The sequence below is a fragment of the Liolophura sinensis genome, chromosome 1, assembly GCF_032854445.1.
Source record: "Liolophura sinensis isolate JHLJ2023 chromosome 1, CUHK_Ljap_v2, whole genome shotgun sequence".
NCBI classification, from domain to species: domain Eukaryota; kingdom Metazoa; phylum Mollusca; class Polyplacophora; order Chitonida; family Chitonidae; genus Liolophura; species Liolophura sinensis.
Genome location: NC_088295.1, coordinates 93,805,669 through 93,832,367, shown reverse-complemented (window position 1 = coordinate 93,832,367; position 26,699 = coordinate 93,805,669). Strand labels below are relative to the sequence as shown.

Sequence of the window (26,699 nt, the reverse complement as noted above, 5' to 3'; positions counted from 1 at the left end):
TCTCTTTGGGGGTCTTTCATGGCCCTCTCTTTGGGTGTCCTTCATGGCCCTCTCTTTGGTGGTCTTTTATGGCCCTCTCTTTGGGGGTCCTTCATGGCCCTGTCTTTGGGGGTCCTTCGTGGCCCTCTCTTTGGTGGTCTTTTATGGCCCTCTCTTTGGGGGTCCTTCATGGCCCTCTCTTTGGTGGTCCTTCATGGCCTTAGTGGTAAGTGCACCAGCACACACAATAACTCATGAGCCTCTTTTTGGGGGATCTCTGTGGCCTAGTGGTAAGTGCGCCAGCACGTGCAATTACCCAGAAGCCTCTTTTTGGGGGGGGGGGGGGATCTCTGTGGCATAGTGCCTAATGTGCCAGCACGCGTAATAACTTAGGAGCTTTTCACAGGCTGGTATATGGGCTCCACAGGCTGGTATATGGGCTCCACAGGCTGGTATATGGGCTCCACAGGCTGGAATATGGGCTCCACAGGCTGGTGTATGGGCTCCACAGGCTGGTATATGGGCTCCACAGGCTGGAATATGGGCTCCACAGGCTGGAGTATGGGCTCCACAGGCTGGTGTATGGGCTCCACAGGCTGGTGTATGGGCTCCACAGGCTGGTATATGGGCTCCACAGGCTGGAATGTGGGCTCCACAGGCTGGTATATGGGCTCCACAGGCTGGTATATGGGCTCCACAGGCTGGTATATGGGCTCCACAGGCTGGTATATGGGCTCCACAGGCTGGTATATGGGCTCCACCAATCTCGGTCTCAGGAGAGCTCTTTATTACCAGAACTAAGGTACCTCTGGCATGCAATTTCACCCATTGGTACATGAATATTCTCCACAAAACTGGGACAGAAGTTGGTGATAAAATATTCACAAAGTACCATTAGAGTTGCAAGTGGAGCAGAAGTAAATGATGTATCAGTGATGGAAAACTAATGTCATTTTCATGAAGTAGTCCCAACCTGGAGCCCAGTAATTTGACAATAACGACACAGTGGCTCATGATCGAGTGACCTTACAGGTTGACCCCTGAAGTAGTCCAGCAGAAACAAAGAGGAATGTATGACATACACGTATTCATACAGGCCAGACAAAGGATGCTGGATTAGTTCTATTTTAAAATTGGGGCTCCACAACAAAGTAGGAACTACTTGTTGGCACCACCTGGGGACCTGTGGGAACACTAGTTATAGCGGAAGGAGATTTGCTCATGTAATACCAGTGCATGTTTGAGGTGTACCTGAACTGAACCTGATGTGTTTGTGGTAGGAATGTCAAAGAGTATTTATGACCTCTGCATTGCATAGGTATCAGACACTGAGGGTGTGGCGGGTTGTATGGACGTGTTGTTGATAGGTGTCAGACACTGAAGGCATGGGGAGTTGTATGGACATGTTGTTGATAGGTGTCAGACACTGAAGGCGTGGGGGGTTGTATGGACGTGTTGTTGATAGGTGTCAGACACTGAAGGTGTGGGGGGTTGTATGGACGTGTCGTTGATAGGTGTCAGACACTGAAGGCGTGGGGGGTTGTATGGACGTGTTGTTGATAGGTGTCAGACACTGAAGGTGTGGGGGGTTGTATGGACATGTTGTTGATAGGTGTCAGACACTGAAGGTGTGGGGAGGTGTATGGACATGTTATTGTGTTAGCGTTGTCAATGATAAGTTGAACCTAGCCCCATCCTGTAAATAGATGCAAAATCTAAGAACTGTAAACTTTATAAATCTTAATACTTTAATCCCCTCGCTTATATCTTTTAGATGGCCTATGTCCAGTGGCATGATTCCCCACTGGGTGGCTTTCCTTCCTCTCAGTGGAATATGTATGATCTCCTGTCTAAACTTGTCCACAACTGTCATGCCACTAACCAAATACTGTGTATAAGCCACCTAGAAAAACTCACCACACAGTCTCACCAGGGGGAGAGAAGTCTCCTGTGATGATTCCAGAATCAATTAGATCATGATGTACCATCTACCCGTGTTCTACTGTGCTCCTGCATATATAAAAAGAGAATCTAACAACAAGCAGAACCAAGTCATGACTTTCTTCATGTCATTCTTTAAACCAGCAATGTTAACAGGTGTCGCTAGCTCCCCCCTAAACTCTGGGGGGGGGGGGGGCTCATGGTAATTCCCTACCCCTCATCACCCTTGGTGACAGTGTTAACAGGTGTCCCTAGCTCCCCCCTAAACAGGGGGCTCAGCATATTGCTGTACCGGTCATCACTCTTGGTAACAGTGTTATACTGTTATGTATGTTTGTGACCTATGTTGTCTCTGTTATCCTGTAAGTGAGCCATAACAAACCAACCCAAACCCTACCCAGCCCACTGCAGCTGGTGAATCAGCTGGTGATTCAGCTGATGTTTGACTATAAACTATCAGTAACAATGGGAATGTATTCACCTGAAATATATTATTAATCTGGTGACAGTGTTTCTCACAATGCGTTATGATGACTCGTGGCTTGTGTCCTTGTCATAGCTCTTCCCTTTTATGACTGATGTTCAACTTACTGTTGCAGTATGTGAAAAATTTCTCCACACACACGGAATGTATTTTTTATTATAAAAACTAAATCTGTTCATACTGAAACTTTTGAGGATTATGTTTGCCTTTGTGCTTAGGCTTTTGTGACTTTTGTCACATACCCTTGTGACATTGCATATATCTCTTGTTTTACATTGCTGGTGTCCTTGAGCTTGAGAATGCTACAAATCCAGCTACCTGCTTGTGACTAATGAAATTTGAACCTCCCCTTAATCAGCTATGGCACTTTCTCATGAGGAAGGCCACAATATAATTACAGTATTGCCAAAGAGGCATTAATCAGTAACTATTCAGTCCTGAAGAGAATCATGTGGTACTTTTTCAGGTGTGTTACTCCAAAACCTACTTGTGTTTAAAAAGAAATTGAATAAATAATGATGTATTTTAGTAATCTAATCCATAGTGAAACATCTGCCCTGGTGTGTTCAGGTGCTATGTATTTAAGATTGTGACCTTAGAAGTGCCAGAGAACCAGCTGTCAGGTGCTATTTATTTAACATGCAGATGGTTGTGGGTTTCCCTCCACCATATTGCTGGCTGCCATCATATAAGTGAAATATTCTTGAGTGCGATGTAAAACATCAATCAAATACATAAATAAATAAATAACTAAATAAATGGAAATGCCAGAGAACCAGCCGTCAGGTGCTATTTATTTAGGATTGAGACCTAAGAAGTCACAGAAAACCAACCATCAGGTGCTATTTATTTAGGATTGAGATGTTAGAAGCAACAGAGAATCAACCATAAGGTGCTATATATTAAGGATTGAGATCTTAGGGGTGACAGAGAACCAACCATCAAATGCTAATTGCTAACGAGGTAAACTTCCGTTCACAAAGATATGTTGGTGATTTGGCCAGTTACTCTGCTTGCCTGATAGGATGGTATCCATGGATTCCTGGATAAGGTGATGTAGTGTGACTGTAACATAGTTGTTTACTCTTCCTGTGATGAAACTAATTTTGCAATGAAGAAAACAGGTGACATATCTGTTGCTGGCCATACTTAGGTATTGACTGGATTGGTGGACCCTAAGGGTATTGGTGTGGCCACATATACACAGAACTGAACTGCATGGCTCTTGTTGACTGTGTACGGGGTGGGGGGGTGGGGGGGGGGGGACCTGCTAATGGTATGTTGGTGGGTGCATACCTGACATTTGTTCTTGATGTTTTCACCCCTGACAGTGATGGTTTGGCTGGAAGACTGGCTGGAAGGGTCAGCTTTGTGCTGTGAACCACATGGCCTCAGGATATGACAATCTAATAGTGCAGACCAGCTTCATGCTGGAGGGGATGGAATAAGGAGGGGGTGGGGGGCTGTTTGAAATTGAATCTTTCCAGATGATAATGACTTCAAACCCTCAGACCTACTTAGTGCATACCCCTCAATTACCCTCTATCACTTTGTCGCTTTGTGTTTCACAGGGTAGAAGATGCCCTCAACTGTTGGGAGCTAACACAAAACATACCTGGCTTTTATTGCTGGCTGGTACATATGCATGGGCTGATACCTCAGGTTAAGGTTAGACTCTACTCCAGCAGAAGCATACTTAGTCTGGTCATCAGCCTGCAATGTCTCTGGATTGCTATTTACCTTTATAGAGGGCTAACAATAAAGATCAGTGTGAAATATGGCATTCTGTGGTAAGGAAAGTTTTTGTCTTCGTCCTTGCAGAACATGAATTGTTTTGGGAGGTCGAGGCATTTGCATGTATGTCCAGTTAGACACAGATAATCAGGGTGTGAGCACAGGTGTGGTAGTGAATCCACCACATCTCAATAGTTCTAGAAACACTTTCTATAAGAGATCCACACTAAACTACATGGTATGCATGGCAACAAGAAAAGGCGTTAAACTGACAGTGACTGCACACCTGCTCATTTACATTTTATGATCACCAGCAATTGTCCCTGAAAATGAAACCTTCTACTTCGATCACCTCAAACTGTCTTAACAGGTGGACTACTTTAAATGCATATGGTGTACATGGCCGAGGTGTGATTGTTTTAAATTATCCATGTAATAACAAATATGTGATTCATGGTCTTTGAGGTGGCCTGATTGACACAGTGTCAGGCATGTGCACAGGATGCCCTTGGGTAGTAACAATCCTGATGCACAAAATAAATTCACACATAACCAGTGCTCTGTGTCTTTGCATAGAAAATCTCATGTTGTCAGTGTAGCTAATGGAGGATAAATGTGGATTTACAGAGAAGAAATGGTTGTAGGGGAGAACATTTTTGTCCAGGTTGTCTGGCCTACTAATAAGCCCAAATAATGTGTTGATGTTTCGTCTTTGGTAGCGGATGAGTGGTATTTACCCAACAGTGTTATTATTTGTTGTTGTCTTTGAAGTGTTTCTGTGGTCTCATTATCATGCTAATTTGTTAAGCAGAGAGATGTGGCCCTTGGAATGTACAGAAAAGGTAAACAACATGGATTCTGGCTGGTCTTGTGAGGTAGAATTCCTCAGAGCTTCATTAACAAGGTGTATTTGATGTAAATTGTCATCTTTTTGTCTCAGGAATGTCTCAGGAATGCCGTCAGTATGACATCTGTCCAGGTTTTTTCCCGATGTATGTGTATGTGGTTTTGAATGATGAAATATTCATCTCAAGTCATTTCTGAAAGCTAATGGGATGTTGGTGTAAGTGTGTGTGTGTATGCAGCTGATGAGTAGTGTGTGTATGTAGCTGATGAGTAGTGTGTGTGTATGCAGCTGATGAGTAGTGTGTGTGTATGTAGCTGATGAGTAGTGTGTGTGTGTATGTAGCTGATGAGTAGTGTGTGTGTATGTAGCTGATGAGTAGTGTGTGTATGCAGCTGATGAGTAGTGTGTGTGTATGCAGCTGATGAGTAGTGTGTGCATATGCAGCTGATGAGTAGTGTGTGTGTTTGCAGCTGATGAGTAGTGTGTCTGAGTAGTGTGTGTGTATGCAGCTGATGAGTAGTGTGTGTGTATGCAGCTGATGAGTAGTGTGTGTGTATGTAGCTGATGAGTAGTGTGTGTATGCAGCTGATGAGTAGTGTGTCTGCATGCAGCTGATGAGTAGTGTGTCTGTATGCAGCTGATGAGTAGTGTGTGTATGCAGCTGATGAGTAGTGTGTCTGAGTAGTGTGTGTGTATGCAGCTGATGAGTAGTGTGTGTGTATGTAGCTGATGAGTAGTGTGTGTGTGTATGTAGCTGATGAGAAGTGTGTGTGTGCGTATGTAGCTGATGAGTAGTGTGTGTGTATGCAGCTGATGAGTAGTGTGTGTGTATGTAGCTGATGAGTAGTGTGTGTGTGTGTATGCAGCTGATGAGTAGTGTGTGTGTTTGCAGCTGATGAGTAGTGTGTCTGAGTAGTGTGTGTGTATGCAGCTGATGAGTAGTGTCTGCATGTAGCTGATGAGTATTTGGTGTGTATGCACCTGATGAGTAGTGTGTGTGTATGCAGCTGGTAAGTAGTGTGTGTGTATGCAGCTGATAAGTAGTGTGTGTGTATGTAGCTGATGAGTATTTGGTGTGTATGCACCTGATGAGTAGTGTGTGTGTATGCAGCTGATAAGTAGTGTGTGTGTATGCAGCTGATAAGTAGTGTGTGTGTATGTAGCTGATGAGTAATGTGTCTGTATGCAGCTGATGAGTAGTGTGTTTGAGTAGTGTGTGTGTATGCAGCTGATGAGTAGTGTGTGTGTATGCAGCTGTTGAGTAGTGTGTGTGTGTGTGTGTGTGTGTATGCACCTGATGAGTAGTTTGTGCGTATGTAGTTGATGAGTAGTGTGTCTGAGTAGTGTGTGTGTATGCAGCTGATGAGAAGTGTGTGTATGCAGCTGATGAGAAGTGTGTGTATGCAGCTGATGAGTAGTGTGTGTGTCTATGTAGCTGATGAGTAGTGTGTGTGTGTATGTAGCTGATGAGAAGTGTGTGTGTGTGTATGCAGCTGATGAGTAGTGTGTGTGTATGCAGCTGATGAGTAGTGTGTGCGTATGCAGCTGATGAGTAGTGTGTGCGTATGCAGCTGATGAGTAGTGTGTCTGTATGCAGCTGATGAGTAGTGTGTCTGTATGCAGCTGATGAGTAGTGTGTGTGTATGCAGCTGATGAGTAGTGTGTGCGTATGCAGCTGATGAGTAGTGTGTCTGTATGCAGCTGATGAGTAGTGTGTCTGTATGCAGCTGATGAGTAGTGTGTCTGAGTAGTGTGTGTGTATGCAGCTGATGAGTAGTGTGTCTGAGTAGTGTGTGTGTATGCAACTGATGAGTAGTGTCTGCATGTAGCTGATGAGTATTTGGTGTGTATGCACCTGATGAGTAGTGTGTGTGTATGCAGCTGGTAAGTAGTGTGTGTGTATGCAGCTGATAAGTAGTGTGTGTGTATGTAGCTGATGAGTATTTGGTGTGTATGCACCTGATGAGTAGTGTGTGTGTATGCAGCTGATAAGTAGTGTGTGTGTATGCAGCTGATAAGTAGTGTGTGTGTATGTAGCTGATGAGTAATGTGTCTGTATGCAGCTGATGAGTAGTGTGTTTGAGTAGTGTGTGTGTATGCAGCTGATGAGTAGTGTGTGTGTATGCAGCTGTTGAGTAGTGTGTGTGTGTGTGTGTGTGTGTATGCACCTGATGAGTAGTTTGTGCGTATGTAGTTGATGAGTAGTGTGTCTGAGTAGTGTGTGTGTATGCAGCTGATGAGAAGTGTGTGTATGCAGCTGATGAGTAGTGTGTGTGTCTATGTAGCTGATGAGTAGTGTGTGTGTGTATGTAGCTGATGAGAAGTGTGTGTGTGTGTATGCAGCTGATGAGTAGTGTGTGTATGCAGCTGATGAGTAGTGTGTGCGTATGCAGCTGATGAGTAGTGTGTGGGTATGCAGCTGATGAGTAGTGTGTCTGTATGCAGCTGATGAGTAGTGTGTCTGTATGCAGCTGATGAGTAGTGTGTGTGTATGCAGCTGATGAGTAGTGTGTGCGTATGCAGCTGATGAGTAGTGTGTCTGTATGCAGCTGATGAGTAGTGTGTCTGTATGCAGCTGATGAGTAGTGTGTCTGTATGCAGCTGATGAGTAGTGTGTGTGTATGCAGCTGATGAGTAGTGTGTGCGTATGCAGCTGATGATTAGTGTGTGTGTGTGTGTATGTAGCTGATGAGGCAATATAATTCTGAATCTCTAGTTGGTGAGAACAGATGTTGTATCTGTGCTGTGTTCTTTGAATGACTCTGAAATCTGAAGAAATAAACGTAAGTGTGTTGTCAGAGCCTGTTAAGAACATATTGGCATGAATAATGATTCTGGTACGTGACGATAACTGCGAGAGCTACTGCGTCTGTAGCACATGTAACCATGATGATAAAAGTCCCATGTTAATACAGAGATGCGGGAGCAGAAGTCTTAATAGTACCGTATGATCTGTTCTGCGAGCACCTGCCTGAGACATGGCACATGGATTGGATTAGATCAAGCAGTTCTGCTATGACGCACATCACGGGTGCTGAATGGTTCACTGGATGTGAAGTTCAGTGCCAGAGTAAGATGTAATTGGAACAGATCTCTCCACAAGGGCAATGTTATCGAGTTCCCCGTGTAGATACTGGGGCATGTTGCGCGTACATCTGCGAGTTTGCACCCAGACTTCTGCAGTCTGTTATCCTCCATGCTTTGACCTTTACGTTATGCAACTCTTGGATAAGATGACGTATGATAGGCTATACACATTAAGCAGACTTGGTTTATGGTCTCTGGGAGCAAGCACTTTGTTTTGGTTGGTTAACTTTAAGGCTTTCCCCAGAGCATCAGGGAAAGCTTTCCAAAAACATGCTGCTAGCAAACTAATGGATAGATTGTAACGGAGAAAGGGTGGAATAGCTGCAGTACTAATTTGTGACAATTCTGTGATATGTCAATGTGATCCGGTGTGTGGGGGAGGGGGGGGGTGGGTGCAGTTTTGTAGGTGGATGTAAACCAAGTGTTCTGGGTCAGTAATGTACATTTGCAGACAAGTGAGCCAGCTTTGTGTCCTTTCTGTCCATCTTGGAAATGTACTGTCACTACCCACACCAGTGTCGCAATTCTTGTCAGGTTACCTCAAAAAGTCCTAGTTTCTACAGTGTCAAGAAAAATATTGTTATTGAAGACTTAAACTTGTGATATTAAGATCAGCTCAGAGAATTCCTGTCGATAGTCAACAGTAGTCAACAGTTACACAACATACACTGTTTAACAGACAAACAGCTTGACATACTTTTCAGTCACATTTCAATGGATATATTAAAGAAGAGATTAGATCGCAAGCAATGCCATAGGTCCTCAAAGATGCTATGTATAAGGATGATTTATGCTTTGGTGAGTCAGAATGAGCATATTATGTTGATGGTGTCTGCCTGTGTCCAATACATTGTCTCTCTGTAGTTACATGTATAGGTGCTTTGTTATCAGAATTAGCTTGAGTAGGCCATAAAATAGCCATCCAGTGAATAAACCTGTTACCTGTATATGATTGGAGTCAATGATTTATACACTGGGAGCCAGGACCACCCTTATACCTGAATTGTTATATATATATTTAAACAAGGGTACATAAACTCTATAGGTACATTTGTATTTGCTTGCTGGTAAGGTCCAGGCGGATGGAGTGGGGTGAAATAAGACTGCCTCCTGTACAGGTATCAAGTGACCGGGTATTATGTGTTCTAATTTTGATACCTCCAATGGTTGTCAAGGAGTAGTGATGAAAGCTCATTGCTCCAGGTGTTTAATGGTGGACAAGAGGCCTTTAATAAGTCCAGCTGATTCTAGAGACACCGTGATGTCCTGCTGTCATTATGATACCAGAGCCTCTGATCAAACCTTCACCTGCTGAACACAAATAAAGCTGTCACTACATATAACTTCATCTGGAAACTGATCAGACTTTGATGAGATGGTTACCCTATTTTGCATTTTGTATCCTCAGATAATTGTACATTGTAGACCCTACAATTGAGTTTACAATTTATTGTAAAAATAAGATGCACTGCTTGCTTACAGAAATTGTTTGGTGATTATAAATTTTTGAAGTTGCAATCACGATAGTATTCCATATAGGACTCGTACATAAAGGTGGCATGTGTAAATTGAAAATGTACCAGTCAAAAACTTTTTTTTGCCTTCATTTTCATGACGGTTAAATTCCACATCCTTACAAAAAGAGGTGAACAGTATTAATAGTCTACCTATAACTAGTATTTGTACTTATATTCATTTGGGGTTATTGTAAATATTTACAGAGGTCGAGTCAGTTTAAATTTCTGATTGTAAGTTACAACTATTGCAGCTTATAATCTCTTTGTGCAATAGGATGTCGATTGTAAGCTAAGGCTATGATTGAGATCTTAGAGATTTGCTTGATTCGCCAGTTCAAACTTGGTCATGCCATATGTTTTTGATACAATTTCATTGTGGCCCTTCTCATTCCACAGATAGCTTAAGTCAAAGTTTTAAGTTTTGCCTGCAAATCAAAAGAAATTTATGGGCTTGACAGTTCCTATCGCCATTCTCTGGAAGATCTCCTCATGATACATGTAGTTACCAGAACTGCACAAGCTTTGTGGTGCCACGATATAGAACCAGGAGCTTATGCATGTATCTTGTCTGTCAGTAGTTATACCAGCGACAGTAGAATGATTCATTGTAACCATGTAGTCAGCATGTTGGAACAAGTTGTCAACATCATAATGGCTGCTTGATTGCCAGCTGGCTGTATCTGTACAGGGTGTGTCTGATTGTGGATAGGTGTGACAGCTTACACACTCTCGCTGATCACAAAGTGCATTCTTCATGTGTCTAATTGCTGGTGTTAGCTGAGATAAGATTAGTCCACACTCCTCCCTAAATCCCGCCTAAACCTCTGTGGCCATACTTTAATTATTTGATGGCATAGTGTTTAAATGAGAGATGAGTATATGATGTCCGCCTCACCTGTTTTTCACTTTTGCAGTGACTTATTGCTTAACGTGAGGCCAGATGTTGCAGTAAAACATTCATTTGTGTTGCATTTGCATGAAACATAATGGAATTTATAGCATTGCACTTAGCTGAAGGCAATTCTTCATGGTACCGTGTGGGTTAGTGTCTACAATTCATGTACATGTATACAGGAGGTAGAGTCTTTGAACTTTCTGATTGGACCTGGTTGGGTAATGCACCCCAGGTTTCCATGAGCCAGGGAGGTGAGGTGAAATGAGGACATGCTGGTGACTGGTAACACCAAGGACTGAGCTGATGACTCACCCCCTGCACGGCAGGGACATGGGCCTACACTCACATCACTCTCCCTGCCTCCCTGCCTGTCTCTCTCCCCTGAGCCACTAACAATGGCATGATGATGGCGGCGCCTGGGCCAGCCCTAGCTACAGGCCCTACAGCTGTAGATCTCTCACAGATCAATACTCTGCAGACATCAGCTCAGCTGGCACGAACACATCATGCCCCATGCGCAGTCGGGGACATATCACAGCCTGCACTATTTACACGGCAGTTTTGTAGTAATACACATTGTATGATAACGCATTGCGACAGTTCAGATAGACTGTGTGCATATAATGGGGGTATCTGTATGGTAGAATGTTGGAACATTTCCTCACGCGATCTCATAGTCACAGATTTGATTTTATATACAAAGGTGATATTTGAATTTCTTTTCCAGATAATACTGATATTTTAATCATGGAAATGTGCAATATGATAAATCTCATTGTGCATGTGTGCAGTTGCTGCTTCACATGTACATTGTGCATGTGTGCAGTTGCTGCTTCATGTGTACACTTGTTAATAATATATGTATACGTGTGTACACTATTGTTATCATGTGTACACTATTGTTATCATATATGTGCATTTATTATATTTATTTATTATATTTATTGATGTTTTATGCCATACTCAAGAGTATTTCACTTATATGACGGCGGCCAGCATTATGGTGGGAGGAAACCCGGCAGAGCCCTGGGGGAAACTCACGACCAACCGCTGGTTTAAATGTATACATGTGTACACTATTGTTATCAATGTATACAGTACTGTTAATTTTGGTGAGTTGAACTTTGTCATTAAGATGACTAATAAATATTTGTTTTATCACAATGAAAGTTGAAAACTATAAATAAACACGATGTTATCTTTTAATGTTTTCATCCATTAACTTTCATGTACCTCTCACCTCTCATTCATTTGTATAATTAAAAACATCAGGTTTTTTGTCAGGGTTACCACATGATTTATTGTGTGCGTTCAGGTAATGTGAGCTATTGTGTGTCCCTGTAAACCCAGGTGTTTGCTGAGGCCTTCCTGTATATCTGTATCAGGCAGAGCGATGAGGAGGTGTCTGTGTGGTTCGGGACTGGGCAGATTGTGATGGTGAAGATAATGAATAAGTCTGATCAGGCCTATCTGGCTGGCAGACATTCTCACATGCAGGTCAGCACCCTTATTATAGACCTGTCATCGATTGATAGTAACGCTTGTGTCAGAAGAAGACAAGACCTTGGGGAATTGGCCAGCCACCGTGTACTGGTGTGGAGAAGTGGGGCATGGCGTGATCTGGCATCATCTGTGTTGTACTGGGGGCTAATTTCTGGTCAGACATCATATTGTATTTCTTAGGTGAGAGTGGGTCACCTGGGCCAGTCTAATTAGCCTGGTTAATCAAGCCTTTCTGACTAAGCTGGGCCTAGGGAGTTTCTGGCCCAGGAAGGGGTGACCTGGTGAGAGGCTCTGTGGTAGCCTTGAAATGGGGGTAATTGTCTGCATATACCAGTATTGTTCCTCTTGAATGCTGTGCTAAATATATGTATTAAATATACCGGAACCCTGTTAATGGTATTTAAACTCTACTATTTGTATTGTTAATTATTTCTCCTCGCCATATCACAATATCAAAACTATAAACCAGGTGAAGAAGCTGCATACTTAGTATTGCAGAGTTACAAAAGTTCAGTGACATCTATTTTGAAACAGTGTTTTCTTTTGATATAAAGACATTTCTGTAAGAATATACATGGACAGAGTGTTGTGGGGTTACAAGGAACATGCATTGATAACTGTACTTGTGGATATAGTGGATATATAATGTGGGAGGAGCATGTGGAATGGCACATGCTGTGCTCCAGAGGGTTTTAGTGCTGTGCCTATAACAGAAATATGTATGAGGTTGATGCATTTCAGGCATCTGATCTGTAACTGTTGCCCAGGTTTTGCATGGTAATAGAAGGAAGCTTGGCCTGGACTGGGGGGCAGGCAGTTAGAGAGCCACCCTGCCAAGGTAGATTCTGAGGATGATTGGTTTGGTATATAGACTGGTGAAATGTTTGGGTGGGGTAAAATGGTGAGGCGGAGGAGATAGTGTTCTTCTGGACAGAAGGCCTGAGCTGTTTATCCAGTGCTCACACTGCCATGGGGCTGGGGGGCTGAGGCATTTGGGGTGGGAAGACTTGAGAACAGGGAAGATAAAACTGGATGTGCTACATACGAATCACTACAAAAACATACACACTGCACATTTCTCCTGGTGTTATGACAACCCCCATCTTCTGTTTACTGATAAATCCAGCCATGTGGGTAGAAATTAGCATTAAACGGAGCTTTATTGGCCATCCTCAACTATAAGCAGACCTGTTTTAAAACTTTTAAACCTCTGTTTTAACAGTACAAGCCTTGTTCTGGTGAAATGGACCAGTTTCCCTGAAGGAAACCTGTAATGCTGCAAATACTTGTAGTGTATATCAGAACATGGTGTTCTCTGTACATTGCTCTGCTAGCCTTGAACCCCAAACATCTAAACAAGTGTGTCAGAAATTGTGCAAAAGTCCATAGGTCGGTACAGCATGGCTGTGTGAGAAAGTAATGACCTAGATTTTGCTGTTGTGATCAGTTCATGCATGACCTCAAGTCTTGTGTCTGTCAAGGCTATCCTTTTACAGCCTAGGCCCTCCTGTGACAGCTAAGACTGCCCTGTGACTGTTAAGGTATCTTGTGACACCTAAGGCCCTTCTGTGACAGATAAGGCCCTCCTGTGACTGTTAAGGCCGTCCTGTGACAGCTGATGCACTCCTGTAAATGTTCAGGCTGTCCTGTGACAGCCAAGGCCCTCCTGTGACTAGTAAGGCCAATTCCTGTGACTGGTAGGGAAAGGCCTATTCCTTTGACCAGTAAGGCCCTCCTGTGGTGGGTAAGGCCAAGTCTAGCGATAGCCTAACACTTCTGCAGGATCACCTCCATATGCAGTAGCAGGCCCCTTTGCAGTAGCACCTGCATCGACACAAGAGCACACTCTTTGTAGATTATGCTCTGGTATTGCATGTTGGCGTAGTTGGTTTCCTGGTGTCTAGGTTTACTGAGGACAGATCACATACATGTACAGTGCGGCCAAGTTGGATTGGATGGGCTTCTGACTCAGTACCCTCCAGATGGAAATGATATTTGGCTCATTGGTTATGTCTGATTGATAGATGTCACTATGCCTGGACAAACATGCCTCCAAGATGGAAAGCCTAGTTTGATTCCATGATGTTGATGTGCTTCAGATTATTGTGTTGATATGATAGGTTCTTTATGGCAGGGCAATTTACTGGCCTGTTTCATACATGACAGTTACCATACTGACTGGCACCATATGGGGTTACCATATGGGGACTGGCATACTAATAAACTGGGGCCTCCATGGCCAAAGGGGTGAGCACTCCAGCACAGTGCAATGAACCAGGTTCCTCTCACCAATGCAGTGGCTGTGAGGTCAAGTCCAGCTCATGCTGTCTTCCTCTCCGGCCGTAAGTGAGAATGTCTGCCAGCAACCTGCAGGTGGTCGTGGGTTTCCCCGCGGACGCTGCCCGGTTCCTTCCACCATAATGCTGGCTGCCATCATATAAGTGAATATTCTTGAGTATGGCGTATAACACCAGTCAAATAAATAAATAAATACTGATAAACTGGTTTCATTTCAAAATAAATAGATTGTATTTGTGAATAACACTGATACAGTGTGTTCTATATGTACAGTGTAGAGTAAGATGTTAGCGAATTCCTTCCCATCTCCATAGGCATTATATGCTAAGCTCTAGATTTATTAATAAGAGAGTATATTACAGCTCAGGCTAAAATCGAAACCAGGCAGGAGATCAGCGTGATTCTAGAGGTCTTGTGAAAGTTCAAAGATGGTCAAATATCTTTCGTTTCCTCTGTAGAAGGTTTTCCTTCTTGTGGGAGTCATTTGCATGTGAAAAACCATCTGCCACTCAGTGATTTAGAAAACCAAAGTGACACTTTTACGCTTACTTGCCGGGCAACAACAACAACAACGCGGTATTACAATATGAATTTCATGTACCGATGTGGTACAAATTAAAAACATTATACAGGACAAGCTAGATATTGACTATAGGACTGTGGAAAGTTTGTAGTTTGTACAAAACCATGTAGGGAAGGTACCCACATAGCGTGGAGAAAAATGATTTGCTTGAAAGGTTTTTCTCACAGAAAAAGTAATACAGTAATAATTTCCCATTTGCACCGATAAACTTTGCTTTACAATATTAACAGTATTTACTAAATTAACAGTACACTTGAAGTTTGAGCTTACCAGACACAGTGGACCTTTTCTTTTCTGATTCAGTGACTACAAAATGCCTTCATGGAATTCATTCCACTCTGTTAATTTATGCTTAACAATACATGATCTGAACAAACACCCAAATGAATTCTGATAGGCCTGGCAAATTTTATCTGTGAACTTGAATAAAAGTTGAGACAGTATGTATGGGAATAGTTAGTACGTGTATCAATAAACATATGATTATGAGTTGTGTTTTTGTTCTTCAGTTTGGACAATAATGTTTTGGGTTTCAGTATACTTGTGTGAAAAAATCTTATGGGTGTTTAATAGGCAGCAAAAGCAAAGCAATTTCTTGTAGATGTCTATCTTAATCCCAGACTTAGTGTCAAACAGTGTCGACACTTTGTCAAAATTAAAGAGCAATATGCATGTTGTATTGGAGTAAGTTAATAATACTCACAAGTGTCAAACTTTATTAACTGACACACACTGTATGGTTTTGAAAATTGTAAGCACGAGGAATAAATTAATCTCTTAAAACTGGCTGCTGGGGCTAAATGCACTGTTTCTGCGTAAATAGCAGTTCTGTACAACTCCCTGGATGGTAATTTGGTCAGCAACTGAGCAAGTCTGCATAGACAATCAATGATGTAGGATAATCTTGAAAACTTTGTAAATACACCAGTCAGATTAAAAAAAAAATACAACAGCCATTTCGGGTTACTTGTTGAAAATACGTGTATGTCCTGCCACCGGAAGTCGCATACAGTGGAAGGTCTGCAGTCTGGCAATGCCCGATTCTGACCTAAACATATGTGTTTTGGGTTATATATTCTTTTTTTTATAGCTCTTTTGTCATGAGGCTTACCTGATCCTTGCAGTGATATGAATACATGATGTTATTTAGACGTCACCTTTATACAAACGTGACAAATGATAAGACACAAGCGTACACATTGCAAGATAAATTGTCCGCTTTTCATGGCTAGTATATGTTCCGAATAGCTGAAACACAGGAACTACGCCTTCGCTTGCAACCTAGGATAGATCTATGTCTGTAGACAGAACTGTATTCACACCTTCTGATGATAATCCTGTGCTCCTCAGCAGGTCTCCAACACACCCCAGTAGAGGGTTTGTCACGTGCCAGTGGAGCGTAATTCAGTATCTCAGAGTGCATTACAAGCGGTAACAATTGACTTTTAGTCTGTTTTGTTACTTTACATCATGTCTGTTGAGGCTTCAATTAAAATGGCAAACTGGATCATGATGGAATGTAGTTTGTACAGTGGTTCTTTTTCTATTTTCAGGGGCACAGTCGCTGGTGTTGGTACCAGGAGACCAAACACAACCCAAGAAGAAAGGCTTTGGGTTGATCATAAAGTGTGATGCCACAGGACTAGGACCCGGGGAAGACCCACAGCTCACCTGGACAAATGCTCAGGGCAATGTTATCACCTCCACCAACTCTAACGACCCGTGAGTTCACCTGTAATCAAGCTTCTCAATGAGAAATCACCTCTCCCAAGTCTTTCCCCATTTAACATTTAAGTAATTCCTTGTTTTTCTTGTTCCTTCTACACTGCATTGAGATATTGTATTTGACATTCATAGTGGTCTCCACAATGAAAGGGGGGCCTCCGTGGCTCAGTCAGTTAGGGCACTAGCGCAGCGTAATGACCCAGGAGCCTCTCACCAATGCAGTTGCTGTGAGTTCAAGTCCAGCTTACGTGGGAAGGTCTGGCAGTAACCTGGGGATGGTCGTGGGTTTCCCCCGGGTTCTGCCCGGTTTCCTCCCACCATAATGCTGGCCGTTGTCGTATAAGTAAAATGTTCATGAGTACGGCCTAAAACACCAATCAAATAAATAAGTAAATCCACAGTGAAATTATTTGTTTATTTGATTGGTGTTTTACGCCGTACTCAAGAATATTTCACTTATACGATGGCGGCCAGCATTATGGTGGGTAGAAACCGGGCAGAGCCCGGGGGAAACCCACGACCATCCGCAGTTTTCTGGCAGACCTTCCCACTTACGGTCGGAGAGGAAGCCAGCATGAGCTGGAATTGAACTCGCAGCCACTGCATTGGTTAGAGGCTCCTGGGTCATTACGCTGCGCTAGCGTGCTAACCGACTGAGCCACGGAGACCCCTTCCACAGTGAAAGGGAAAGGTTGTATTTCACATTCATGGGGGCCATCAGAGTAATACGTAAAGGCTGTATTTCACATCCATTGGGGCCATCAGAGTGATGGGTAAAGGCTGTATCCATGGGGGATGGGGTATTTCACATCCATGGGGGCCGTCAGAGTGGTGGGTAAAGGTTGTATTTGACATCCATGGGGGCTGTCAGAGTGGTGGGTAAAGGTTGTATTTGACATCCAGGGGGGCTATCAGAGTGGTGGGTAAAGTTTGTATTTGACATCCATGGGGGCCGTCAGAGTAATAGGTAAAGGCTGTATTTCACATCCATTGGGGCCATCAGAGTGATGGGTAAAGGTTGTATTTGACATCCATGGGGGCCATCAGAGTAATAGGTAAAGGCTGTATTTCACATCCATTGGGGCCATCAGAGTGATGGGTAAAGGTTGTATTTGACATCCATGGGGGCCGTCAGAGTGGTGGGTAAAGTTTGTATTTGACATCCATGGGGGCCATCAGAGTGGTGGGTAAAGGTTGTATTTGACATCCATGGGGGCCGTCAGAGTGGTGGGTAAAGTTTGTATTTGACATCCATGGGGGCCATCAGAGTGGTGGGTAAAGGTTGTATTTGACATCCATGGGGGCCGGCAGAGTGGTGGGTAAAGGTTGTATATCACATCCATGGGGCCATTAAAGTGATTGCTACAGACTAAATTTCACATGCATGTGGGCCGGCAGAGTGATGGAAACCAGGAAGTTAAAAGAAGGCATATCTTTGTTATTATGTAGGTGATAAAAATATTATCAGGTTTTGTAAGTGGTTCAACAATCTATGACCATTCAAACCTGAGATACTTATCTTGTGATCTGTTGTCATTTTGATGTACTTGATAGGGGTTGAATTTAGGAATAAAAGTTACAGACACACAGTGCACCTGACTACATGATGTACATTCGCTTAGAGATATCTGCATGCACCATCTCCTATTTTGGACAAAAAATCTGTGGAGATCAATGCTCTGAACTGGGATACTTTTTTGGTACAGAATTCTTGTGAGTCAATATAAGTTAATGGAAAAGTTATAATAACAAGAAATTTTCCATGTGCACTTCGCGTGCAGTGGAGAATTTCTACATGTACAGCCACATTTTTAGGTGCATCAGCGTATGAATATGCACCCTGTGTTTCTCCACCTGTTTGGACACACTAATGCACATAGTATGTAAGGCTGTATGGGTCCTTTATCTGCTTTGTCACACAGGGTATATGTCCAGGGGAAGGGAACCCAGAGCCTGAAGCTGAGGATCCTCTCTGTACAGGGGGAACATGCCGGCAAGTGGATCTGCTCAGGTGTGCTGGGAGGCCAGACCCAGACCAAGGATGTCATCTTTGATGTGTGGGGTATGTATCAGCCTCATGTCCCACCCCCATGCCCCACCCCAACCTTGCAGCTGGCTGCACCCCACGAACAGCACTAGGTGCTAATCCCTGTACATCTAGGCCTGCCAGTTGGTTACCTGATCGCTCGGAACTGAGCGGTAATACATGGAGGGTCCAAGTAGCATCAGTAAGGTTCTCAGTCATAACTAGGTGGTCGAAATGATGCTTTACAAACTAGTGCAAAGCTCTATCCGAGCTGTTCATAATTGTTAACAAATCACTTACCAGCTGGAACCTCTGGAACCTTTGTATCCTCCAACATTTAACTTTCTGTAACCAAGTAGTACATGACAGTTGAATAATGCAAGAAAATGATTGGTTATCAGCCCACCTGAACCAAGCTGTAACAGAGTGGTATCAAGCTGTAACTGAGCAGTTTCAAGCTGTAATGGAGCAGTATCAAGCTGTAGCCAGTTAGTACTGAAAGGAGAGGCCCAGATTGGCACCAACCTGTAAAGGAAAGTTCCCTGTTAAAGTCTGAGACATTAAAAAACTATTCAGACAGAGTGAAACAAATTCATATCTTTTTTTCCCCAATTTTCGCATGCTTAATGAAAAAATTTGGGAAAAATGTGAACAGTTTTGTCCTACATGGACACAGCTCTGATTTTTGGTGTCGTCCTGTCTCTACCTATTTTGCTCAGTTACAACTGAGTCATCAAGAAAATGATAAACATTCAAAGTATTAATGATCAATACATGGTGGAGTAAAATACATCCAGTGAACCTTGCACGGTTCAGATAGTGCAAATAGCTATTCAAATAGTGAAATTCACTGAGCGTATCCGTTTTACTGGGTACTACCAAGCTGTGGAGAGTTGGCAGTAAAGCTCACTAACCTTTTCAGTACTACTGGGTACTACCAAGCTGTGGACAGTTGACAGTAAAGCTCACTAAGCGTATCAGCACTACTGGGTACTACCAAGCCGTGGACAGTTGACAGTAAAGCTCACTAAGCGAATCAGTACTACTGGGTACTACCAAGCTGTTGAGAGTTGACAGTAAAGCTCACTAAGCGTATCAGTACTGCTGGGTACTACCAAGCCGTGGACAGTTTACAGTAAAGCTCACTAAGCGTATCAGTACTGCTGGGTACTACCAATCCGTGGACAGTTGACAGTAAAGCTCACTAAGCGTATCAGTACTACTGGGTACTACCAAGCTGTGGACAGTTGGCAGTAAAGCTCACTAAGCGTATCAGTACTGCTGGGTACTACCAAGCTGTGGACAGTTGACAGTGAAGCTCACTAAGCGAATCAGTTCTGCTGGGTACTACCAATCCGTGGAGAGTTGGCAGTAAAGCTCACTAAGCGTATCAGTACTGCTGTTTACTACCAATGCATGGACAGTTGACAGTAAAGCTCACTAAGCGTATCAGTAGTGCTGGGTACTACCAATCCGTGGACAGTTGGCAGTAAAGCTCACTAAGCGTATCAGCACTACTGGGTACTGCCAATCTGTGGAAAGTTGGCAGTAAAGCTCACTAAGCATATCAGTACTGCTGGGTACTACCAAGCTGTTGAGAGTTGACAGTAAAGCTCACTAAGGGTATCAGTACTGCTGGGTACTACCAAGCTGTGGACAGTTGACAGTAAAGCTCACTAAGCGTATCAGTACTGCTGGGTACTACCAATCCGTGGACAGTTGACAGTAAAGCTGACTAAGCGTATCAGTACTACTGGGTACTACCAATCCGTGGAGAGTTGACAGTAAAGCTCACCAAGCGTATCAGTACTGCTGGGTACTACCAAGCAGTGGAGAGTTGGCAGTAAAGCTCACTAAGCGTATCAGTACTACTGGGCACTACCAAACCATGGACAGTTGGCAGTAAAGCTCACTAAGCGTATCAGTACTGCGGGTTACTACAAATCTGTTGAGAGTTGACAGTAAAGCTCACTAAGCGAATCAGTACTGCTGGGTACTACCAAGCCGTGGACAGTTGACAGTAAAGCTCACTAAGCGTATCAGTACTGCTGGGTACTACCAAGCTGTGGACAGTTGACAGTAAAGCTCACTAAGTGTATCAGTACTGCTGGGTACTACAAATCTGTTGAGAGTTGACAGTAAAGCTCACTAAGCGTATCAGTACTACTGGGTACTACCAATCCGTGGAGAGTTGACAGTAAAGCTCACTAAGCGTATCATTACTACTGGGCACTACCAATCCGTGGAGAGTTGACAGTAAAGCTCACTAAGCGAATCAGTACTGCTGGGTACTACCAAGCTGTTGAGAGTTGACAGTTAAGCTCACTAAGCGTATCAGTGCTGCTGGGTACTACCAATCCGTGGAGAGTTGACAGTGAAGCTCACTAAGCGAATCAGTACTACTGGGTACTACCAAGCAGTGGACAGTTGGCAGTAAAGCTCACTAAGCGTATCAGTACTGCTGGGCACTACCAAACCATGGACAGTTGGCAGTAAAGCTCACTAAGCGTATCAGTAGTGCTGGGTACTACAAATCTGTTGAGAGTTGACAGTAAAGCTCACTAAGCGTATCAGTACTGCTGGGTACTACCAATGCATGGACAGTTGACAGTAAAGCTCACTAAGCGTATCAGTACTGCTGGGTACTACCAATCCGTGGAGAGTTGACAGTAAAGCTCACTAAGCGTATCAGTACTACTGGGTACTACCAAGCTGTGGACAGTTGACAGTAAAGCTCACTAAGCGTATCAGTACTACTGGGTACTACCAAGCCGTGGAGAGTTGACAATAAAGCTCACTAAGCATATCAGTACTGCTGGGTACTACCAAGCTGTGGACAGTTGACAGTAAAGCTCACTAAGCGTATCAGTACTGCTGGGTACTACCAATCCGTGGACAGTTGACAGTAAAGCTCACTAAGCGTATCAGTACTGCTGGGTACTACCAAGCCGTGGACAGTTGACAGTAAAGCTCACTAAGCGGATTAGTACTGCTGGGTACTACCAATCCGTGGACAGTTGACAGTAAAGCTCACTAAGTGTATCAGTACTGCTGGGTACTACCAATCCGTGGAGAGTTGACAGTAAAGCTCACTAAGCGTATCAGTACTGCTGGGTACTACCAATCCGTGGAGAGTTGACAGTAAAGCTCACTAAGCGTATCAGTACTGCTGGGTACTACCACGCCGTGGAGAGTTGACAGTAAAGCTCACTAAGCGTATCAGTACTGCTGGGCACTACCAAACCATGGACAGTTGGCAGTAAAGCTCACTAAGCGTATCAGTACTGCTGGGTACTACAAATCTGTTGAGAGTTGACAGTAAAGCTGACTAAGCATATCAGTACTGCTGGGTACTACCAATGCATGGACAGTTGACAGTAAAGCTGACTAAGCGTATCAGTACTACTGGGTACTACCAAGCCGTGGAGAGTTGACAGTAAAGCTCACTAAGCGGATCAGTACTGCTGGGTTCTACCAATCCGTGGAGAGTTGACAGTAAAACTCACTAAGCGTATCAGTAGTGCTGGGTACTACCAATCCGTGGAGAGCTGACAGTAAAGCTCACTAAGCGTATCAGTACTGCTGGGTACTACCAATGCATGGACAGTTGACAATAAAGCTCACCAAACGTATCAGTACTGCTGGGTACTACCATGCCGTGGACAGTTGGCGCTGCAAGGAAAGGCCTAGCTTGGTAACAACCTGTGGAAGTTGGCCAGTGTAGCATATTCCCAGTTATTAATTATTGTAGAAACTGGGAAAAATATTCATATTGAAGGAATGAATACAATTTGGATTGCTCAGTGGAAAAGTTTGTTTATCTTATACAGTTTCATTCTATATTGACCCAGTTTTGATTTCTTGGTGTTTGCAGAGGATATTACATTTACGGGTAAGCAGTATCAGCGTCCCACCATCTACACAGATGCCCTTATTGAATGCCGCGTGGGTGGCAGCCCCCAGCCTGAGGTCTCCTGGTCCCACAAAGGCAAAACTTTAGAGAGTGAGTACAAACATTGATGTTCATTGTTGTGGGAACCATGGTAGGGATGTAGACATAAACTGTGGTTGTTGTTAATACAACCATCTTATTAAATCTTGTATGGATTGTGTAATTTTTGCATGACATTCAGGAAGAAGTAGATTTTCATTTGGTGAGGTAATGAAATGTTTAATGAAATAGCAATGGTTGTGTACATTGTGTATGTTTCAGAGATGTATAAAATATCAAACTTTAAATGTGGCTGACAATGTGTCGAATGTATACAGATTTCAGTTTTATTTTAGTACAGTACAGTTATTCTGTAAATTTTCAATGTTACTGTGTAAAGTATGTTATGTTGTACATACATACATGTGTTGTGGTTAGAGATGCCTACGTTGTGGATATAGGTGACTGGTTGTGGATATAGAGGACTGGTTGTGGATATAGAGGACTTGTTGTGGATATAGGGGGACTTGCATAGGGGACTTGTTGTGGATATAGGGGGACTTGTTGTAGATATTGGGGGATTTGTTTTCGGGGACTTGTGGATATACATGTATGTGTGTGTTGTGGATATAGAATAACATGCTAAGATATTTTTACATTTCAGGAGGCCGATACATTCCAAAACCAAACGGCCTGGAAATTCTTAACATCACCAAAAATGACAATGGAGAATATCTATGTAAAGCTGAAATCACCAGCAGGGGGCGCTATGAAGAGCATCCAATTACAGTGGAAGTCAAAGGTGAGGCCATGGTTGAAAGCAGCAGTTAGATGAGAGATAAAATACAATAGGAAACTGGAAAAATGAAAAAAAAAATAAGTGTCATTCCAGTTTCCTGTTAAAAGGACAGCAGTTATCAATAACACATTCACAGCTTCACACACATAACAGGTTTTTGTGGTCAGTGTACAAGTTATACTGTGATGGCAAAAGTCATTCACAGGGCAATGTCCCTGTGGGCAGTGCAGTTGTAGAACTTCCCGTAAGGTCTGGTTTACACTAGTAAAATGTTGTTTGAGTTAAGTCCGAGGTGCTCACCTGCCACTTTATTCTCTTCAGTTCCACCCACCTTGACAAGTCCCCCAAAGATGACTAAGGGTATCGAGGGCAAGGATCTAACAATGTACTGCAAGGCCAGCGGAGACCCTCCGCCTACCTACAAATGGTACAAGGTATGTCTGTCCTGAATTGCTACAAGGTACAGGGTATTTTTAATGCAGTCCCCCAGCAGGCGGAGAAATTGTCAGGTATGTTGGATGCTGTGCACCCAAGTGCTGAAATTGTACAAGGTATGGTTGATGCCATGCACTATGCAGTATTGAATACATGGTACAAGGTATGCTACATGCCATGTCCCGACAGGAGCTCAAATTGCAGCGGCTAGTAATCTGTCACTGTAAGGACTAATTATTTTGTACACTGAATTTACTGTACATGTAGATGTTTATATTTATTCTGAATATCACATGCAGCTATGAACAAAAGGCTAAATCCCAGGCTAATACTACTATTGCTTTTGGATGTTTTCAGGTTACACACAGCATAGTCTGGATACATGTTAATAAAATAAGCTCCCTGTCTGGGTACTACCCTAGTAGTGATTCACAATTGGATTGTACTGCAAACAAAGTACACAGAACTGCACTGTACCCATTTATGTTTGACTTGTGTAAAATAGAGTGCTGAGAATTTGTCCAAAAATGGTCACAAGTAAGTGCATTTTAGAGACAAATAAAAACATCTACTTTTGGTAATGAAACTGACATTTCCCATTTTTCCAGTAGGAAATCATCTTTTACCATAGGCGGAGTGTTATTCAGTGACAAAATAGAGAAAAAAATCTTTGTGTTGTTGCAGGACCAGTCCGGTGACTATGTAATCCTGAACAATGGGGGCAGGTATGAGATCAGTGAGGTGGAAGGTACACTGAAGATCCTGCGACTGGAAGTAAGCGATGATGGTACCTACAAGTGTGTGGCTTCTAACCTGGCTGGACCAGTGGAGGCCACTGCTGAGGTGGATGTTATGGGTAAGTGCTCTGCGCTGGTCACATCATCTGGCTCTTGTTTGCTGCCTGTATTTATCATGTGGTTGTGGTCAAAGATGTAAAACTCTCCAAACAGTTTTACAGATAATGAGAGTTAGTTATTTATAGATCCTATAGGAAGAAGTTTAATTTTGGGGGGAATTTTAGGTAAGGAACTGCAAGGCTTTGAAAAGATTGTCCCACTGGCCATATTTTGAACTTGTCATTAGCTGACCCGTTAACCAACGAGAAAGCAGAATTCTTGAAATCCTTAACATAACTATTTAGGTTGTGGACAGAACCTTAGTGTGCCCTATGATAGCTCAAACATGGGGCAATAGCAAATGAAATCTTGCAACATTACCTGCAGGAATTCAGTCCAACTACATGGGTTTCAGCCAAACACAGTTACAGGAAGTTGCAAAAAAATCGCAACTACATTCAACAGTAACCTTTGAAATTCTGATATGTCTAAGAGTCCTCAAGAGTTCCTTTTAAATCAAATATTGATGTAGAACAAAGCTATTACTAATTTGATTTGCCTGCAAATTGTATGTTGGTTAAATGGGTTTGTACCGTTTCAAAATCACACTAAACGTAGGCATACAGGTATAAGAGCATAGAAGACATGTTGTAAATATATTGTAAAGTATTTAGCTTTAGGCAACAAAACATCAAGAGGGAGACCTCAGTGGCCTGGTAGTTAGCCAAGCATAATGAGCCAAGAGCCTTGCACTAATGTGATTGCTGTGAATTTAAGTCCACCTCATGCTGGTTTGCCAGCAACCTCTGGATGGTTGTGGGTTTCACTCTGCCCAGTTTTCCCCAAGCAATAATGCTGGCTGCTGTCATGTAAATGACTTATCCTTGGGTTCGATAAAACTCTCATCAAATAACTAATCACAAAGATGGATTGAAGCTGGTACTTCCTCAGCCCTAAACATTTTGATGTAAAATCTTAAAAATCTATCATATCCTAAAACGTCTTTTTTCCTTGACTAGGTTTGGGCTTGGTTATGTAGAATGGATATGTTCCTGTAGATGCTGTTGTGTAGTATCTGTTCACCCCAGCTGGTATATGAACAGACTATATGGATTTGATTGTTGTGCTATTTGGCAGTTCCTCCCAAGATCATTCAGCAGGACCATGGAGAGGGTATTTCAGGAGGCACCACCAAGATGTTGTGTGTGGCCACAGGAGATCCCGCCCCTGATATGAAGTGGCACAAGATAGGCGAGGCTTCCCCCTTCCAGAACAAAGGAACAGGGGTACCAGACATGGTCAGTGCCCAGCCAAAATAACATAGCTATTGTTTCAAACTTGTAAATGTTTCTTTAGGCATTGACCAAAACTGGTTTCAGTAATCCTGTCCATTTCATGGTTGAATCTTAAGCCTTAAGATTGTAACCAGGTAGGCCTAGATCAAACTTTTATCCCATGTACACTTTGGCATTGAGAAGAACCGGGTAGGTCTAGATCAAACATTTATCCCATGTATTGGTTGCCATTGAGAAGAACCAGGTAGGCCTAGATCAAACTTTTATCCCATGTACACTTTGCCATTGAGAAGAACCGGGTAGGCCTAGATCAAACTTTTATGCCATGTACACTTTGGCATTGAGAAGAACCAGGTAGGCCTAGATCAAACTTTTATTCCATGTACACTTTGGCATTGAGAAGAACCGGGTAGGCCTAGATCAAACTTTTATGCCATGTACACTTTGGCATTGAGAAGAACCAGGTAGGCCTAGATCAAACTTTTATTCCATGTACACTTTGGCATTGAGAAGAACCAGGTAGGCCTAGATCAAACTTTTATCCCATGTACACTTTGGCATTGAGAAGAACCAGGTAGGCCTAGATCAAACTTTTATCCCATGTACACTTTGCCATTGAGAAGAACCGGGTAGGCCTAGATCAAACTTTTATGCCATGTACACTTTGGCATTGAGAAGAACCAGGTAGGCCTAGATCAAACTTTTATCCCATGTACACTTTGGCATTGAGAAGAACCAGGTAGGCCTAGATCAAACTTTTATCCCATGTACACTTTGGCATTGA

General features: G+C 43.0%; 1 protein-coding gene across 4 annotated transcripts in view; it reads left to right on the top strand.

Annotated features, from left to right (window-relative positions):
* LOC135462145 (neural cell adhesion molecule 2-like) overlaps nucleotides 1-26,699 on the top strand; it is a 91,983-nt gene that overhangs the window by 17,847 nt on the left and 47,437 nt on the right. For all 4 annotated transcript variants that reach the window (XM_064739517.1, XM_064739519.1, XM_064739516.1 and 1 more), the window contains exons 2-8: nucleotides 16,422-16,590; nucleotides 18,516-18,655; nucleotides 22,494-22,622; nucleotides 23,215-23,352; nucleotides 23,671-23,783; nucleotides 24,469-24,640; nucleotides 25,758-25,918. In XM_064739517.1, the coding sequence (XP_064595587.1) occupies nucleotides 16,422-16,590; nucleotides 18,516-18,655; nucleotides 22,494-22,622; nucleotides 23,215-23,352; nucleotides 23,671-23,783; nucleotides 24,469-24,640; nucleotides 25,758-25,918 (1,022 nt within the window). The remainder of the gene's footprint in view (nucleotides 1-16,421; nucleotides 16,591-18,515; nucleotides 18,656-22,493; nucleotides 22,623-23,214; nucleotides 23,353-23,670; nucleotides 23,784-24,468; nucleotides 24,641-25,757; nucleotides 25,919-26,699) is intronic.